Source organism: Dipteris shenzhenensis, chromosome 21 (assembly GCF_047967505.1).
Source record: "Dipteris shenzhenensis isolate YYH24624 ecotype China chromosome 21, Dip_SZ_1.0, whole genome shotgun sequence".
In the NCBI taxonomy this organism is placed as follows: Eukaryota; Viridiplantae; Streptophyta; class Polypodiopsida; order Gleicheniales; family Dipteridaceae; genus Dipteris; species Dipteris shenzhenensis.
The window spans coordinates 13554678-13573683 of record NC_141616.1 but is presented as its reverse complement, the minus strand read 5'-3'; the positions used below and the strand labels follow the sequence as shown (position 1 = coordinate 13573683).

The 19006-nt window shown below is 45.6% G+C and overlaps 1 protein-coding gene across 2 annotated transcripts in view; it reads right to left on the bottom strand.

Moving 5' to 3' along the window:
• IPT2 (tRNAisopentenyltransferase 2) overlaps positions 1–7262 on the bottom strand; it is a 63886-nt gene extending 56624 nt beyond the window's left edge. For both annotated transcript variants that reach the window (XM_087392510.1, XM_087392511.1), the window contains exon 1: positions 6951–7262. In XM_087392510.1, the coding sequence (XP_087248636.1) occupies positions 6951–7106 (156 nt within the window). In that variant the 5' untranslated portion in view covers positions 7107–7262. The remainder of the gene's footprint in view (positions 1–6950) is intronic.
• Positions 7263–19006: the final 11744 nt, after the last annotated feature.

Sequence of the window (19006 nt, the reverse complement as noted above, 5' to 3'; positions counted from 1 at the left end):
GTGTGATCTGAAGTAGAGGGCCTAACCGCGATCGGAACCCACCATGAGCCAGAGGTGGTGTGGGGTGCAGGAGGGACTCGAGTAGCCCTAGGAGAGGGGGGAGCCCGTGTCTGAGGCGGTGCCTGTAGAGCGGTAGGTCCTGATCCTGCTCTCTGTCGTAAGCTAGTACGAGCTGGTTGCTTTCTGGGCCTCTTTTTCTTCTTTGGGCAATCTCTGGCAAAGTGCCCCGAGGATCTGCAAATCCTGCACTGGTCCTGCCGACCTGCAACCTCAAATCTTTGGCGAAAGAAAGACCCATTGGGTCGCTGTAGCATGATGTGGTCATAATGTTAGGGTCCTCAACAATGACCCTAACCCTGGGTACTCCTTCCATCCTAACCGCCTCAGCAGCCGAAGAGGGCTCGTCAGGAAGAGGGGAGATCTCTGCTACCACACCAAACCTCTCGCCAATAACTGAAAGAAGCCGGTGATAAACTGAGGGGAGACGAGGAAACTTGATGAAAACAGAAACCCCCTGCTTGTCCTCTTCAACTAGGCCAAAGCCCAGTTGAAAGGAAAACAAAAAAATCCTCCTGTAGCCTAGAAATAGAAACCCGGCCTGTAGCAGGTCTCTCGTGACATCCGGGGAATCTAGGCACACCTGAAAGAAACCTCGTCCCAACAAACGAACATCCTTAAGGTGGGGGGCGAGCTCCTGGGGAAGCACCGCAAGCATCCAATCTCTAGCCTATGACCTAGAGGGGTGGGAGCTAGGGATGCATGCGAAGAGAGTCATGGAACACTCATGCTCCAAATCCTTTTGCAACTGCTGCAACTCGTCTTTTGAGAAAGTGACAGTTCTCGCGGGCGGTGTGGGCGGTAACGGATTGACTGAATGGGAACCCATTCGTCAATCGAGGTGGGAAAGGCCGATTCAAACACAAAGAAGAAATCTGTCCGCTTTCCTAAAGCCCAGGAGACCCCTAAAGGAGAATAGGGTACTCTAGATGAAGGGAGAGGGTGCAAGGAAGGTGGAAGAGAGAGGAATGAGCAAGAAGAGGAGTCGTCAGCAAAGAGAGAGGAGGGGCAGCAAGCGGAGAGGAGGAAGGGAGACGAGGGGAGGATAGAGGAGAGGAGGAGTGGAGAGGGGGGGGGGAGCAAAGAAAGAGCGGAGGGACGGGGGGGGGCGGTGTCACGAGGGCAAAGTTTTCCCTAAATTTTTTTCTCTTTCCTCTTTTCCTTTGCTCCCCGGTTTGGTCCCCTACCGGGATCCCAAAGTACCTGCTTGATCTCTAGATTTGCAAATACCTTGCTGATGTGAACTTCCACCTGATTGACTGTCCTTCACCTTCACAAGGTTCCCTGATCCTTTAGACGCTCAAAGGAATCGGCTAGAACTCCTTCCGAGAGCTACGGCTTTGGAGAACCGCCCCTTCGCATAATGCTTGCCGAAGCGTCGTGTAGCAAAAGTAATGCCCGAGGCTTGCTCCGGAAACTCAAGACAAGAGGGGGAACACGGCTGTGAAGTCTGTTTCCAAAAGCCCCTTGTCTGGCTAGTTGAGACTAACTAAAATTAGTCGGAGCTAAACTGTCCAAACCGCCAAAACTGCCTAGCTGTGCCCCCAAAGTTAGCGGTCTGTGCAAAAGGGAACGGCCAACTGCCAAGAATCGAACTCATGACCTCCAAGGAACTATGCGCGGAACCACTCGATGGGCTAGCCAAGTGGCCTGAACTTGGTTAGTGTAACCAAAACCAACCAGCTTCCACGCGCGTGTCCCAATTCTCTGCACAGCCGGAGGAGTATTCGAACCCATGACCTCCTTGCACAAACTCGAAGCGCCAACCACTGAGCCAACTCATTGGTGTAACCAGGCGGGGCCTCCGAGCTATATTCTAAACTTCCTCGGACACGGGCGCTCCCAAAAGGTTCGCGCACCACCGCGCTAGGATTCGAACACAAAACCACCGGGAATGAACACGCAGTGCCTATCGTTGGGCTAGCCACGGAGCCAAGTCTTGGTTAGTATAACCAAGTGTGGCCCCTTGGCTATATTGTGTTCTTTGATGACTAGCAAAAGGGGGTTGGCCCCTCGTCGGCTCGCGCTCTGCCTCTGCCTCCACGGACTCGAACCCGTGACCTATGCGAAGATGCTTGAAATACATCACGGCCCGGCTAACCACCGGGTCCGTGGCCTTGCTTCAGACACGTTCTTGTCCATATGCTTTTATAGAATCTTTTGGAGCTTGGCAGCTATGGCGACCTCCGCGCCACCATGCACACGTCCACGAGCAGATCTCTGGCGTCGTGCTTCTTCTTCAGGTCTATGGGAGTTCGCATGGAAGAGGATGCTGGCAATGGCACTCTGAAATGACCGTGAGAGCTCTCCTCGACATTTCCGTCAAGTTCCGTCGAAGGATTTCGTCGGTGAGCGAAAAGTTCGTCGATCCCGTGTGCCTAAACCGAAGCACTGCTATGATCACGGGCCTGGCCCTGTGATCTCGTTGATGGGGCAAAGTGCTGTACCGAAGGGCTCGCTGAATGGAGCTGTGGAGTGTCTGTAGGATGCTTTCAAAGCTTGGGCGCGACGGAACTGCAATTCCGTCCGCTTCCGTCCGTCGCCGGTGGGATCTCAGAGTCCGAGCTTCGCGGGCTCTACTGCTTTGTAGGCGAGATATCCATGAGGGTCTCTTGGTCCTCACGAAGTCTTGGATCGAACGGTTCCCTACACTGGTCGCTCTGCTCTCTGCACCGGCCGAACGACCTTCTGAGCGAACACCTCGATGAAGACTACGCCTTCCACGAGCTACCGATCGATTTGCCTCTTGGTAGGTTTCTTCCTTAGGCCAAGGGGAAGCCTTGGCTCGAAGGTGAGCTTCAAACACGCCCCGCACACTCAGAACTTCACGAAGGGGAGGGGGAACGATGCTTGCTATCTATCTACCTCAACGCTTGGAACAAGAAACTCAGAGTTTGTATTCCAAAAAGAAGAGGCCCTGTGGTCAAAACGCCACAGGGTAAAGATTACATGGAGGCATCTCTCAGATGCAAAAGAAAATCCTCACACTCTCTCAGTATTACAGCAGGAGCTCGCAGCCCACGTATCCTCCCCAGTTCTGGTCTCCTAGAATTCTGATCCCTATGTGTGTAAGTTGTGTGAATTGGAGGGAGTCTTCCCCCTTGGTTCAAACGTTCAGCCGCCTTCATTAAGGCTTCATTCCTCATTTGGTACTTTTTCCCCAACAGATACTTTGAAGGGCCAATCAATTCAAATATTCCCGTTTGAATTGAGCCCTTTAGAGCCATAGTTGGGAGTCCAACCTTACCATGGGCTGCTCCCCTTGGTTAGGTCCTAGGGATGTCAAAGGGTTGCGCCCCCTTGACCCAAAAGAGGTCAAGGACTTCCTCCTTGCTGCCAATGTCGAATCCGAAGGTAATGATGATGGAGGGGCGGACTGAGACTCAGTCCCTTGTCAACGGGCCACCCGTTACATTCCCCCCCTTTTACTCTTGCTCCCCCGCTTCTTTGGAAAGGGGTGTGAATCATTGTAGCCGCACACGATGTCCACGAACCACCATAGAGAAGGTTCCGTCCTCCACGAGTCTTCACTTGAAGGCTGCTCCCTCCAGTGACAATGGTACAGCCTGTTAGGCCCGAACTAATTCGGTCTATCACGGTGTGCCATGATACTCTCGAGGTCTTCACCCTCTCCACGATCCATAACGAGCGCCGGACCTCTATTCCGCTGCTCACGGGCTGGATCATCATCTTCTTGAGCACCCTTCAACATGTTGGGCTAGCCACGGAGCCAAGTCTTGGTTAGTGTAACCAAGCATGGCCCCTTGGCTATATTGTGTTCTTTGATGACTAGCAAAAGGGGGTCGGCCCCCTCGTCGGCTCGCGCTCTACCTCTGCCTCCCCAGACTCGAACCCGTGACCTATGCGAAGATGCCCAAAATACATCACGGCCCAGCTAACCACCAGGGCCGTGGCCTTGCTTGAGACACATTCTTGTCCATATGCTTTTATAGAAGCTTTTGGAGCTTGGCAACTATGGCGACCTCCCCACAACCATGCACACGTCCACGAGCAGATCTCTGGCATCGCGCTGCTTCTTCACGTCTGTGGGAGTTCGCATGGAAGAGGATGCTGGCAATGGCGCTCTGAAACGACCGTGAGAGCTCTCCTCGACTTTTCCGTCGGGTTCCGTCGAAGGATTCCGTTGGTGAGCGAAAAGTTCGTCGATCCCGTGTGCCTAAACCGAAGCACTGCTATGATCACGGGCCCAGCCCTGTGATCTCGTTGGTGGGGCGAAGTGCTGTACTGAAGGGCTCGCTGAATGGAGCTGTGGAGTGTCTGTAGGATGCTTTCAAAGCTTGGGCGCGACAGAACTGCAGTTCCGTCCGCTTCCGTCCGTCGACAGCGGGATCTCAGAGCTTCAGTTCTCTATGGTCCAAGCTTCGCGGGCTCTGCTACTTTGTAGGCGAGATATCCAAGAGGGTCTCTTGGTCCTCACGAAGTCTTGGATCGAACGGGTCCCTACACTGGTCGCTCTGCTCTTTGCATCGGTCGAACGACCTTCTAAGCGAACACCTCGATGAAGACTACGCCTTCCACGAGCTACCGATCGATTTGCCTCTTGGTAGGTTTCTTCCTTAGGCCAAGGGGAAGCCTTGGCTCGAAGGTGAGCTTCAAACACGCCCTGCACACTCAGAACTTAACGAAGGGGAGGGGGAACGATGCTTGCCATCTATCTACCTCAACGCTTGGAACAAGAAACTCAGAGTTTGTATTCCAAAAAGAAGAGGCCCTGTGGTCAAAACACCACAGGGTAAAGATTACATGGAGGCATCTCTCAGATGCAGAAGAAAATCCTCACACTCTCTCAGGATTACAGCAGGAGCTCGCAGCCCACGTATCCTCCCCAGTTCTGGTCTCCTGGAATTCTGATCCCTGTGTGTGTAAGTTGTGTGAATTGGAGGGAGTCTTCCCCCTTGGTTCAAACGTTCAGCCGCCTTCATTAAGGCTTCATTCCTCATTTGGTACTTTTTCCCCAACAGATACTTTGAAGGGCCAATCAATTCAAATATTCCCGTTTGAATTGAGCCCTTTAGAGCCATAGTTCGGAGTCCAACCTTACCATGGGCTGCTCCCCTTGGTTAGGTCCTAGGGATGTCAAAGGGTTGCTCCCCCTTGAGGGCAAGGACTCCCTCCTTGCTGCTGATGTCGAATCCGAAGGTGATGATGGAGGGGCGGACTGAGACTCAGTCCCTTGTCAACAGGCCACCCGTTACAAGCGGGGGGGCTGTGCAGGCAGCAGCACGGGGGGGGCATGCAAGCAGGCAGCAGCGCGGGGGAGGAGCTGGCAGCAGCGCGGGGGGGGCTGCAGCAGCACGGGAGGTAGAGAAGGGGAGAGAGGGAGGGGAGGCGAGGGGGAGGCAAGGGGAGCAGCAGGTAGGGGGGAGGGGAGGGAGGAGGCAGCGCGCGGGGAGAAGGCAGCGTGCAGGGGGGGCTGCAGCAGCGAGGGAGGGGAATCGGGGGGGAGGCGAGGGGAGCAGTAGGTAGGGGGGAGGGGAGGGAGGAGAAGCAAGGAGGGGAGGGAGGAGGCGGGGGGAGCAGCAGGTAGGGGGGAGGGGAGGGAGGAGGCAGCACGCGGGGGAGGAGGCAGAGAGCGGGGGCAGGGGGGGCTGCAGCAGCGAGGGAGGGGAGTCAGGGGGGAGGCGGGGGGAGCAGTAGGTGGGGAGGAGAGGGAGGAGAAGCAAGGAGGGGAGGGAGGGGGCAGCAAGGACGGCAGCAGGAGGAGCGGGGAGTAGCCGAAAGTTCTTACTTCAACGAGGGCTTCTCAAGAACACCCCACGCACAGGTGGCCAGTGGTAGCATCCTCATCGGTGGATTTTCTATAAGGCTCCCCTCAAGGGGAAGGGCTCTCCATTGATGAGGAGCCTTCATAGCATGTGGCAATGGCTATTTGGAGGACTCATTGGGGCCAATCCTCGGTGCCGAGAGAGTTTGTGCACCACCCACTTCTTTGGCATCCAAAGGTTTGAGACCAACAAGGTCTCATGCTAGGATAGCAAAGAGGATCTAGCTGGGACCTTCAAATCATGGCTCGGTCACAGAGGTTGCAGAGGGATTTTACTTGGCTTGCAGCCTAAGATACTACCTTCTTACATGATCTTTTTTATTGCAGAACTCTTATGAAATTCAAAAGACTAGGCCAAGTATATTCTTTATGTTTATAGAGGTAGGTTTACAATGGGAGGTATTTGCTATGTGTATAGTCCCCCACCCAGGTTGTTAGCCCATGTTCCAAAGATACCCTAGGCAGTGAGCTGGGTTAACAAGCTGGTCTTTTTCTGACAGCCAGTTTTTCTCTTTATTTCCCATGATCAACGTATTACAGATTGCTGATTTATATGGTTGTTTTTTCAAGCATTAATAGAAAGTTCTTTTCTTGTTTGGGGGAAAGGGGGAGTAGCACCATCTATATCAATACATCATTCACACAAACCACCATACATCATAGTGATAGACTGCAGGTCAATAAATCCTAAAAAGGGAAAATATATCCATTAGATCACACAGAGAACATCTTGCACAGCACGCACAATGGGCACTAATGCCAAGGAACAAGCCGCAGGTTTCATGTCCACTGCGTCACTATCCTAGCATAGGTGAGGCTGAGGAGCAGTAACTTGGTTGATTGGTTGCCGAAGCATCGAGGGATGACTGAAGAACGCACAGCCAGAGAAAGTCCCAACATGTGGGCATGGTGACCTCCATGGCCACATTCACGGTTTACACGTTCAACCTCTCCCTCCCATTCGCCCTTTTGGAAGGATAGAAGTGGAACCAAGACTTTAGGAAATAAAAGTTAGGCTCTAAGCTTGCTAACAGGTGGAGACAGAGGGAAAGTAGATACAGACCATGTATTAGCCCAATTTTTATACACAGAGGGGTGCACCCACTACCTGCATAGAATCAGCATTGATGACCTCAGCGTTGAAATGGCCAGCAAGATCGATCGCAAGGCGAGATTTGCCAACGCCAGTGGCACCCAATATGACGACAAGAGGTGGCTTTGCATGAGGACCATCACGGCCAGAAGTAGAAGCCATGGTGCGCATGCACTGCACTTCGTCATGCTCGAGTGCTTACTATATGCGTCATGGTTTTCATCATTCTCTCTTGAACAGCTCCAGTCTAGGGGCTTAGCACATGGAAAGAAATAGGATGCGAATGGTTCCAAGTGGTCCATTCCCATCCCACTATCTGCTAACAAAACAAGTGAGTACGAGTACTCGTGAGCACTGCTTTCAATTGGTTCTGTCAAAGGAAAACAATTGTCAAGATGAATGAATGATTAATTTGCAACACCTGTGATGGAAGCCAGTGTATAGGAAAGTTCGAATGATTTGCAAACTCCGTGAGAGAGAGAGAGAGAGAGAGTTCTTAAGAAAAGAAAGTGTGTGTGAGTGAGATAGAAAGAACCAAAATAGAAGGGGACCAAAAGACGAAAAATGGTGTGGGACACTTTTTTAAGAAAAGTATAACGATAGTGCTGCCTGGAAGGCAGTGCTAAAAAGAACTATGGATGGGTTTAGGAGGAAGAGGACACATGGCATCATTTCATGTGTTTAGGAGGTGGGGACCACCTAGGGACAAGGACACATGTCATCCTTCCATGTTTTTGAATCCCTAAAAAAGGGGAATCCATTCTGGCTGCCAAGGTCTAGAGGCCATGGTCCAAGATGGGAGAAAAAGTGGCTACTCGCATTCTAAATCCATCCTAGACCACTTGGTGTAATGATGACAAAAAGATTCCCATCCTAAACCCATGCTAGCCCCATGCATGTGCTAAGGTCCTTACACATGGTGAAGAGCAAGTTGTGCATCGCTTAAGGACTGCGTGGCAGTGTGAGGGAGGTCGGACAGAGATGGACCGCCGTCCCACGTGGGAGAGGTCGTCGATGAGCACCTTCCGCGCGCTCCTAAAAAGTGCGGTCACACGGTAGTGAGCGTAACGTCGAGTTCACACCTTACTCCCGGCCATCCTTTAGAAGTGGAGGGAACGTTCAGCATCCTACTTGATCCAATCAAAGAGAAGGGCCCGGACACTCTGACAAAAAACTCGTCCAACACCTAGAGGTTGCCAGGTCCATGGCAACCTGACAAAATGTAGTGACAGTCTCGTTAATTGGGCATCGAACCTTCACCACCTCATCTAAGAGATTTGCCTCACCCATCACACCGATCAAAGTTGGTGACATTTATGGTGCAGCCTACAATTAAAACATGGACGCCAGTTAGTGTGAATCACACCATCCACCCAGCCATCCTCCAGCTCCATTTTCTTTTCTACTACGACGGGCGGGTGGTCTGAACTCACCCTAAGTTGCCCTGTGCAAAACATGAGCGTGGGCCCCGCCCAAGCCATGGCCATTGCTCACAAGTGGCCTACACGTCAATAGAATTGTCAAAAATACTTCTTGTTTTCCATTGGTTGTGTAGTCACACACTGCCCACCCATTTTCTTGCATGGTGGGCATCTGGCAATGTGTAACCGCCTTAATTACAGCCCCTCATTAAACATTTTAGCACATGAGACAAAGGACATCTATTACAGGTCTTAGTACAAGGGAGTACAAAGGCTAGCTCTTGCTTAATCTACCCATTGGTTTTGGCCCACGATGGCCAATTAGTGTCGTAGCACATGGAAGAAAATAGAATGGGAATTGAAAAAGGTGCATCCATGTGGAAATGTATTTCTATCCAATTCCCATCCCACCATGTGCTAACACTCACAAGAACTAGAACAGACATGGTGGAGACAACGACACATGTCATCATCCCATCCTTTCCAATATGTGAAAAAGGGTGCCCGTTCTAGTTCATGGTCTATCATCGGGCAAAAAGTTACTATCCCCATTCTAAAACCATCCTAGACCAGGTGGTCTAAGATGGGATTAATGATGACAAATAGATTCCCATCATAGTCCCATCCATGTGCTAAGTTGCTTTGTGCATAAGTTAATATTTCCAAAGCATGGTTGTGCATAGTTGCCACCATGACGTGTATTGGTTTTGGGATCTAACAGAGTCAATGCACAATCTGGTATAGTCGATCACGAAACTATTTTAGGGGCCCGTGACATGACGCATTGGTGGGTGAGATTTTGAATTTGGGGCAGGCTCGCACTCTCATGAAAAAAAAATTCGACGTAATGATTAATGCACTGGTGTAGTAATGAGACGCAATTTCACTCTACTTAATTGCATGCAAGCCCAATGGTGGGTGACTGTAATTCATTGCACTCAATATAATCGCATACAAGTCTATCCAAATAATCATGAAGGAGCCACCATACTTGGCATCGTGGGGCGCCGCAACGGTGATTGGAAATTAAGTGCACTCTTACTTAATCGCAATCTAGTGGTGCCGTCCAAATAATCATGAGCCACCTTTAGTAATCGAAATTCAAGCCGCCACTTAATCACACATGGCTAGCATCAATTAGGCCTCAGCCAACCATCGTGGTCACTCTTAAATAGGCCTTAGCCAACCACTGTGATGGCTCTCACTTGAGCCAATCACCGTGGTTTCCCTTGCTCTACTTAAACCTCCACTATTCCATTTCCTTCATCATTTCTGACTCCTTTCACTGTTTCTTCTAGACCTTACTCCTTTGCCATTTCTGACTCCCTTCACCATTTACTCGCAACCTTCTCTCTTGCACTCTTCTTGCAACTTCTATCACCTCTCAAAATGGATCACACCAAGCTTCAAAATATGTCATCTCGGTCCTCCATCTATGCACAACCCAAGATCTTCTCACATAATCTTTCCTCTCCCTCTCCACAGTGTGAGAGCTTCTCACACAATCTTTCCTTGCCCAATCTTGAAATTGTGACATACGAAAGCTCCTCACACATTCTGTCCTCCCCTAATCTTGAAATTGTGACATATGAGAGCTTCTCACACAATCTTTAAAAGACTGATTTGGATTCTCTCACCAACTTCACCAAGTTGATAGATGAATTGAATCCAAAGAAGCGATACATTATTTGTCAAAGTTAGGGGATTAGCATCAATGAAAAGCATGATTCAAAAGGCACTAGGCATTCTTGGATGCGATTCGTAAGCACAATTATTGGAGAAGTCATGGAAGAGAAAAAATATTTTAGATTTACACCCCAAATCTCAGATTAGTGCAGATAGTGGAGTCAAGGTTTTCAACTTGCCAACAAATGTTCAAGATGTGTTGAAACGGACAAGGCAGTTCTTTCCTAATACAAGATGGACCGTGAAGTTTTGGCATGTTCAAGAAGCAGTAGAGTAATTGAGCGGATGTATGGTCTCTTTCTCAAGTGTTATCTTCAGGAGTGTGATGACTAACTTGAAGAATTTCATGGATGGCAAATCCAAATTTTCATCTCAGTCAATCGCACTTGCAATGCACTTAATGGGGATTACTCTCGAATCTTTTGAGCAATATGATAAGAAGATGACTTTTCTATATATGAAAGATGTAGCAAAGACAATGGTGCATGAGAGAATATTCAGGGAGGCTGTAGAAGCCAAGGTAGAGGAGGTAGAAGTGCAACAAGCACGAGAGCAAGCTGAGGCCATTGCAAAAATGGTCAAGATGGAAAGGCATAGAAGAGAAGAAGTAGAGAAGCACATCAAGCAACTGTATCAGCAGCTTGATGATGTTAGAATGGATGGGAACAACGTGAAGCAAGAGCTGGTAGGGATGAGAAAACTTCTTGAAGGTCATAGAGCCAAAAAGGAGGGTCTTTACAAATGGCTCTGTAGAATGCATTGAACATTACATGATAGAGGAACTAAAAAGGGAGAATGCAGAAACCAAAGTAGTGATGCAGGAGCCGTGAGAGAGCTTCAGAGCCAGGAAGGATGTAGATCGAATAGAGAGTAGCCATGGTGAGAATACAATGATACTATGCAATATTGGCTTCTCCTCTCTATTCAATTAATTAAATACCTATCTGCTTTGGCTCCTCACATTAACCTAAGCTAATATGCGATACTCTCCACAAGATTAACGAGTAACCTAAGCTGCTCTAGCCTCTCCCCTCATCGGCAACTTCCTCCCTCTTCAACCGCTCCCTCCCTCCTTAGCCCCTCCTCTGCTCGAGCCTCTCCCCTCCTTAGTTTCTCTCTCCCTCCTCACCGCTTTGGCCTCTCGCCTCCTCAGTCGCTCCCTCCCTCACTACCCTCCCTCTCCCCTCCTTAGCCGCTTCCTCCCTCACTATTCTCCCTCTCCCCTCCTCACCTCCCTTCCTCACCGCTCTCCCTCCATCGCTCATTCCACCCCACTTCTTCTTCTCCAGCACCATATCTAGAGCTTCCAGCTTCCATAGACACTGCATTGGTCTTTATACCAGCTTGCAAAACCTATTGAGAGCAAAATCTTCTCCAAGAAGCTACCCCCTTTTGCAACTTCTGGAATGGACTACCAATTAATGGGCTTACATCAATTAACTACCTTTAATTAGAATACAAATCAGACATTGCCCCCCCCACCCGTGCGCACAAATTAATCAATTGGGCCTCAAATTCAATCTGGGGGTCCCTATGGCAAGATAAGTATAATTCTCTACAATTGAATTACAATAGGGCTATGCACGAGCTGGCCATGTCTCTTAAAAGTTTTGAAAAGTAGTCCTTCACCTTAATTGAAACTCAACATAAATTGGATGTCTTGGAAGATGCCTATGTAGTTCCTGCTAAACAATTTCACCAACTTCAAGAGCAGCTAATGGAATTAGATACAGTTGTTGCTGAGAGTGAGCAGCAAGTGGAAGTGTTGAAGGAGAATGTATGCACACCTCAGGATGAGACAAGGAGGAATCAAGAAATACCTTGCTCATATATAGGGTTAGACTCTGGTATTAACAGCCATAATAGCTAACTCGGATGACTATCCTCTTGAGATACGGTGGGATCATATCTACTATGGGCACACCATAGATGAGTGCATGATCCGCCGATGCCCCTAGCACAACCAACATTTGAATGTGTATAGGCTCTAATACCAAGAAGTATTGATCTTAGAATCCAACCACATGTGTGTGCAACCTCGAGATGCAGAGAATGTCTTTTGTCAGTGCTCAATTCGTGGGTAGATCAAATGTGCCTACCTATTTGCAGCTAGATGCTGCAACTGCATTCACCATTTAGATTGGACATATCAAAAGAAAGGACCTTGATGGGAAGGACCAGCAACCTAAAAGAAAGGATCCCGAAGGAAAGAAGCTCAAGCTCGAGCCTCAGAAAGAAGGCTTGATCCTCTCATTGGGGAGCAGATGTAGCTCAAAGAGCTCAAAGTGACCTGATGAAGGAAGCTCAAAGCAAAAAGTAAAATATGGAACCAGCCCTTGAAAGAAACGAGAAAGGAAGGCCAATCCTCCCATCAAGGAGCTAAAAGACCTCAAAGCAACTAGATGTAGCTAAAAGACCTCAATGTATGCAATGTATTTGTTCAATTATTAATGAAACCACTATTTAACTATTGCCAGAGTTCTTAAAAGTTTGCAACAACTCACAAGTTTCCTTTATAGAAGTTGTTTTAGGATCGCAACCAATACAATGGTAGTAGAGGATAAGTGGTCACTAGTGTGGTGGTTGGTTGCACACAATGTATGGGCCCCATTCATATATTTCGCATCATTTTCCATTGAGGGGTCCCCTTTCATGTTGATATGGTCCTTGAGGGATCCCCTTTAGGGGCAAGGGACATATCGACATGCTATATATGTCTAGTGGCATGTCGATATGGCCCTTGTCACTAAAGGGGGACATCTCAATGGCCATATCAACAATTGCATATAAACAAGTTGTTTTAGGATCGCGACGAGCATGGTGGTAGTACAGGATTGCAATGAGCATGGCGGTAGTACAAGATAAATGACCTCAAAATCGGAGTGGCTTCTCCTTTGCACTTCATTCGCTTTCACTTCATGGAACACTGTGCACACTACACTATTCCTGAGGCTTTATTTACTATATGTTGATTACGCCCCTGTGGAGAGGTTCGTTGTAAGCCATGTTACAGCATCATGGGAATCATTGAGCTTTTCTTGAAGGCATATTAATTGGTGTTTAAATAGAGCTCGCTTAATAACAACACCACATCCATCATGTTCCCCCTTGTCATGGCTAGACCCAAAGAAATTCCACATCGTGTTTAGACTGGTAAGGGATTTAGACCTTGAGACAAAGTAAAACCCATGTGATGATTTAAATTGAGAGAAAGCACCATCTGATCACACCCAATGTTGTTTTATATTTTCTTATACATGGGGATCATCTTTTTGTAGCCATTACTAATGCAATAGAAAACCATGCTAATGAAGAAGGTCATGTTCCCTATCATCCAGAAAAAGTGTGTTGCATTGACTTGGACTCGTATGAGTCAGCAAGCAGAGTGGCATCAGTCATAGAAGAATCAAGCAAATGATTGTATGTGATATGCCCTAGAATTGTCATATGCTTGTCGTACTAGTGATGAGCACTTTGTATCTCATCTTGTTCTTGAAATGAGTAATTTTTTGCAAAAACTATGACAGATGGGGAAAATTGGCAAGGCATGTCCTAAACTTCTTATCATGCCAGCTGGCCCATGAAATTGTGAAGCACATACTTTGGGATGTATTAAACCAAGTGATCCATAAGCTCCTTTGGCTGAGTGCTCTTACACGATAGTGGCCATCTCTTTTTCTCCAATCCTTCAACATTAACATGTTCAAATCTCCTCCATTTTAGAACAACAAGGTTGTCTTCCCTCTTTTCATTTGGACAAGCATCAAATTTTCTCTTCTTCACTGAATGCATTCAATGCGTACCATTCAGAGTCTCATTTTGGACCGACCACCACTAGCTCCCACAAAGACCTTAGGCTACCAAACTTGGCCTCCCTTGCAACTCATGACAAGCATCCAGGTGGCCTATAGACTATGCATTTATCTATGAGACATGGGCGTCATGTCCATGGAGCAATGCTCTAACCCAAGAAAATCTAAGGTCATTCAAAGCTTATCAGGCCAGTCTATATGTGTTTTGCAACAACACGCACTCTTTTCTTTGAGTTTCCTAACATACCAAGGCTTACAATGCTTAAAGCTCCTTTGCCTAATCAAAATGTCAAGTTTTTGAGCGATAAACTTGAGCTACAAATCCATATACTCACCCAACATGTGCAAAATAAAATTTCAAGCATGCAAAGAATAATTATTAAACTACAACAAAGCTTAGTACTACTTAAGTTTCTGGAATCTGTACTCATAGTATTCACATGTATGCATATAGCATAATGCATATGTACTGTTCAAGCTACTAAAATTATGTATGATATTCACAAGTATACTCCATGTGTATGCATAACAGCATAGTGCATGTAGTATTCAAGCTATTGAAAGTATGATATAGTGCATGTCTTCAAGGCTTCTCCATCTCGAGCATGCAAAGAACAACATGCAACATGCAGCACTGTCTTATTCTCCCTTTTTTCACTACTATTAGAAAAACAACACAAAGCATAATACATGCAAAATCACAGTCTAATTAAGCTTCTAGAAAATAAAATAATTTCACAACTAGGAAACCACAATTTCCACCACCAAGTTGGTTTAGGACAATCACATTGTCTGGCTTCAGCCAGCTTAGTGATATATTCCTACTCTAACCATTGGGCTAGTTTAGGACAATTACATTAACTCCAAGCCACCCGTGCATGGCTCAAACTAGCTCAAAAATTAAACAACTAAACTAATTTAATTATTGGAAACATAGCACTTTCAACCACTAAGCCGGTCATCAATTAGACAATAACAAAACTCGCTTTACAACGATCACATTAACCAATCAATGATATATTGTTGTCCCAACCTATTACGTCCAAGCCAAGCCGGGTATGACCCAAACCAGCCCAAAAGTTTAACTAAACTAATTTACATAGTAGGAAACATGATAATTTCAACCATCGGGTTCATCATTACTTAAACAACAATAATATATTGCTATTATATTTATTGTGAAATATGTTTTCATTTATTTTTGTTCAACCACATTGGTTTAGGACAATTGCATAATGGTTGTTTGACCTGAATCATCTTGGTGATATATTGCATGATGTTCCAACTACCGAGCTGGTTTAGCATGATCACATTAAGTCCAAGCTAACCTGGGTTTAGAAATTAATTAGTATATGACTCAAACCAGCCCAAAAATAAAACTTAACTAATGTAACTACTAGGAAACATAGCAATTTCAACAACCAGGCTGGTCATCAATTAGACAATAATAATATATTACTGTTTATTTCTGTTGCAAAATATATTGCTGTTAATTTATGTGCAACCATGTTGGTTTTAGACAATCGCATAGCAAGTGTTTGACCTAAACTAGATATATTACATGGTGTTCCAACCCTTGCTCTAATTTAGCACAATCACATTAAGTCCAATCCATCCCAATTTAGAAATTAAACAACTAAACTGTTCCAAAACTTAGTCATAGACACCCATTGGGCTAGTTTAGGTAACAACTGACTTGCGTTTATATCAAGCATGTGTATGATGTGCTCAGCCCACTTCTTGCACCCCGTCCACTTTTTGCAGGTGTCCTTATTTAAAGAGACTCTCGTATTCTTGTGTTAGAATATTGTCACTCTATTAATGACTTCTGTACTTAGGTTGTCTCTCTTTTTCTTGCATTCCATTGAAGCTCATAGACTTCTTGGATTGGTATGATGGTGCATTGGTTCTACTTTGCATCCAACCATTGAAGCCATGTTGGACCTTTTGATTGACAACATCTTTGATGTTGTGTGCCCAAGCCGTTTCTCTTTTGTTTTAGGGGATACCAACATAGCTAATGTCACCCTCTTTGTAGCTAGTTGATCTAAGATGTGCACCCATTTCAGTAGGCCATTCCTCAGGTTATAGAGCATCGTCTCTCGGGCCTGCATCTCCCCAAGTGTTGATAGGGTTATCACTTTATGCATTTTAGGATGCAAGCTAAAGCATGGGAAGACTTGAGAATGGAATTGACCTGAATGTCTTGATGTTGTTGCCTCGAATGCTCCCACCAATTGTGAGACCACATCTCATGTTCTTCGCTTCGATGATAATAATCAAATGCATGTATCTGCAACCACTTCCTACTGCTACTCTGCAAGGAGTCTTCTTTCTTCTCATTGTTTCTCCCTCTACAAATGTTGCAAAAGTGTCTTCCATTGAGGCGTTTTAATACCGTGACATTTCTTTCCTCACCTCATATTTTGTTCCTTGTGCCTTGACGAAACTTTTCATCTTTCCCATCTGATAACCTCTGTCTACTTCTCTTTCAAGCCATGACAAGCTTCCTTGCCATTAATTCCATGGCGATGATCAGTGAACCACTAGAATAGACCCACCAAAATAGAGACTAGCTAGCTTGTGAGGCAAGCAAAGAATACAAGACAACTTTAAACTCAAGTAAAGAAGAGAATGCCAAACCAAAGTGTGTGCAACAACAAGGTCATGTTGAGGTGACTCTGCATGATGCAGGTTGTAAAGTGGTAGGAGGTCGGATGTACTTTAACATTCAAAGATTTATAAGGCGAGAGGTGGAAAATTTCAAAAGTGCATGGGGTAGCAAAAATTTTAGCCATTTTGGTTTCCCCCCTATGGTGATACATGTAATCAAAATTGGATATATTGGTTTCCCCCAAGCAAGTGCAATGTGGCCGAAGGGCATGCAATTAGGCTTGATGTTGCATATTATGAAATGCAATGACCTTTGACATGCTTATGAGCCCTATGCAAGAAATTGTGTGGAAAAAGAAAAAATACAAAATTGTACATAGTGTTGGATTTATTAAAAGATCTTTGCACATGCATGAATTGCACATTTTTAAATTCTTATATTCTAGGATGAATCTAGGTACCAATATCACCTAGTATCAATGTTTTAAGACCACTATGCAATAGTCACACTAGTTTGGATTCCATTTTGTAAATCTAGATTGGCTTTCAACAAAGCAAGAAAATGCCCTCGAATGGGTGTGCATAATTTTAGCACAACATTTGAAGCCCCTTAAATCAAACATGATGTTCTCAATTAGGTGTGTCCTTAGGTTGAGAAGAAGTGCATTTAGTGTACTTTTGCATGATTACTTGGTTGCATGTATATAGAATAAAAATTTCATGTTTTTGAATATATTGTTATATCCTAGACTCTTCAAGATACATGCTTCACATGCAACATAGCACTTGTAAATCGTCTCATTCCAAATCCTTATTCCATATTTTTTGGATGTCATGTTCAAGTTTGGATTGTGTGCTACAATGAGACTACAACTTGAAGACCAAGTTTGCCAAATTCCATTAAGCACTACATAAGTTATGGGTCATGCAAGATACCTATATACAAAAAATGCCCTGAAACTCACCAAAAATGGCTACACCCAAGCAAACACAATCTAGGCAAGTTAGCTAAACCTAATCCAAAATTTTGAGGAGGGATGGCTTGATCATAGGAGATAAAACAACTCATAATTTTAGAATTATAAGACTATAATTGTGCATACATATAGATCTATACCATGTTCTTGCTACATCAATTCCGTACATCATCACATAGCTTAATAAACACTTTGTCTAGAAAACCTCATCATCACATAGCTTAAACAACACTTTGCCTAGCAAACCTCACCACCACACTACTATAGACAAAGAATGAAATATCTTTCTGCTTTGACAACTGTGGGTGCCATGATATTATAACGTAGTGGATGAGCTTGCATCAAAGATAGATGCAATCATGTATTTGGGTTCCCTTTCACACTTTATTCAACCACTCTTCATCAACCTAAATAACATCTATACTTGAACCTGAACCTCAGCCATGAACCTCAGCCACACAGGTGGCCATTAGTCAATCCAATGCTTAGCTACTCACCATCAAGCTAACCTTTTCCCCTTTTCAATCTTGAATGTAACCTTATGTAAGTCCAACATATGTCCCATCACAACTCGATCTCTCCTCGATCTTACAACTCCTATACTACATGCTTATCCTACCACCTAGCTTCAAGAGAAAGTGAAAACTGGTGGAAGTTAAGGATGCTCCCTTCCAACTCTTCTGACTACACTATAGCTAGAATCACCTTCATTAGTTAAGTTAAAGGTCCTGCATGTTCAACCCATTACCCATCTTCAAGAGAAAGTGAAATTCGGTGGAAGTTAAGGATGCTTCCATCCAGCTCCTCTAGCTTCACTATAGCTACAATTACCTTCATTAGTTAAGCTAAAGGTCCAACTAGAAAGCATGCCAATGCAAAAGCTAACATGGGAGAAATAGGGAGTGGAAGGAAGAAATCAAAGAAAACAATGAGGTTTGTGAGGAAATTTAGAAAAAGGGCCAGGGGGAGGGGAAGAAAGAGGGTTGGGGTTTTCAGTTTGTGAGGGTTAAAAGGAACAAAAAGGAGGGGATCTAGAAAGCAGAAAAAAAAACCCAATCTACCTCAAGTTCGCAAAAGGCAACACAATTATCTATGAGTTACAAGCAAAGTCCACGAGAAGGGCATAAAACAAGCAAATCCCATTGAGGTTGCGAGCAATAGAATGAAGGCATGAAGGGCCCTTGGAGGGTTGTGTTACGGTGATCTTAATGTAGCCATCCTATTTAGCATGTTTCATAAACATACAAAGCACATATAGGTCTTATATTTTAACATTTAGTGGTACCTTTGGAGCACTATTCTACTATTGCTATGCTAGGTGACCGTATCACCAAGATGTTTTAAAGATATATTTAATTCTATTAGAGGCAACCTTGAATATATCTCAAAACAACACATTAATGTATGTATTTATGTTTTAATACATATAAACTATGTGACACACCTTGCCCCCTCAATGCCATGTTTTGGCACCCCTAGTGCGGAGGTCACAAACATGGTACCATTTGAGATGACTGAGTTGGTGCGTGGAACCTTAATGTTCAAAGCCTTGCTTTCTACTA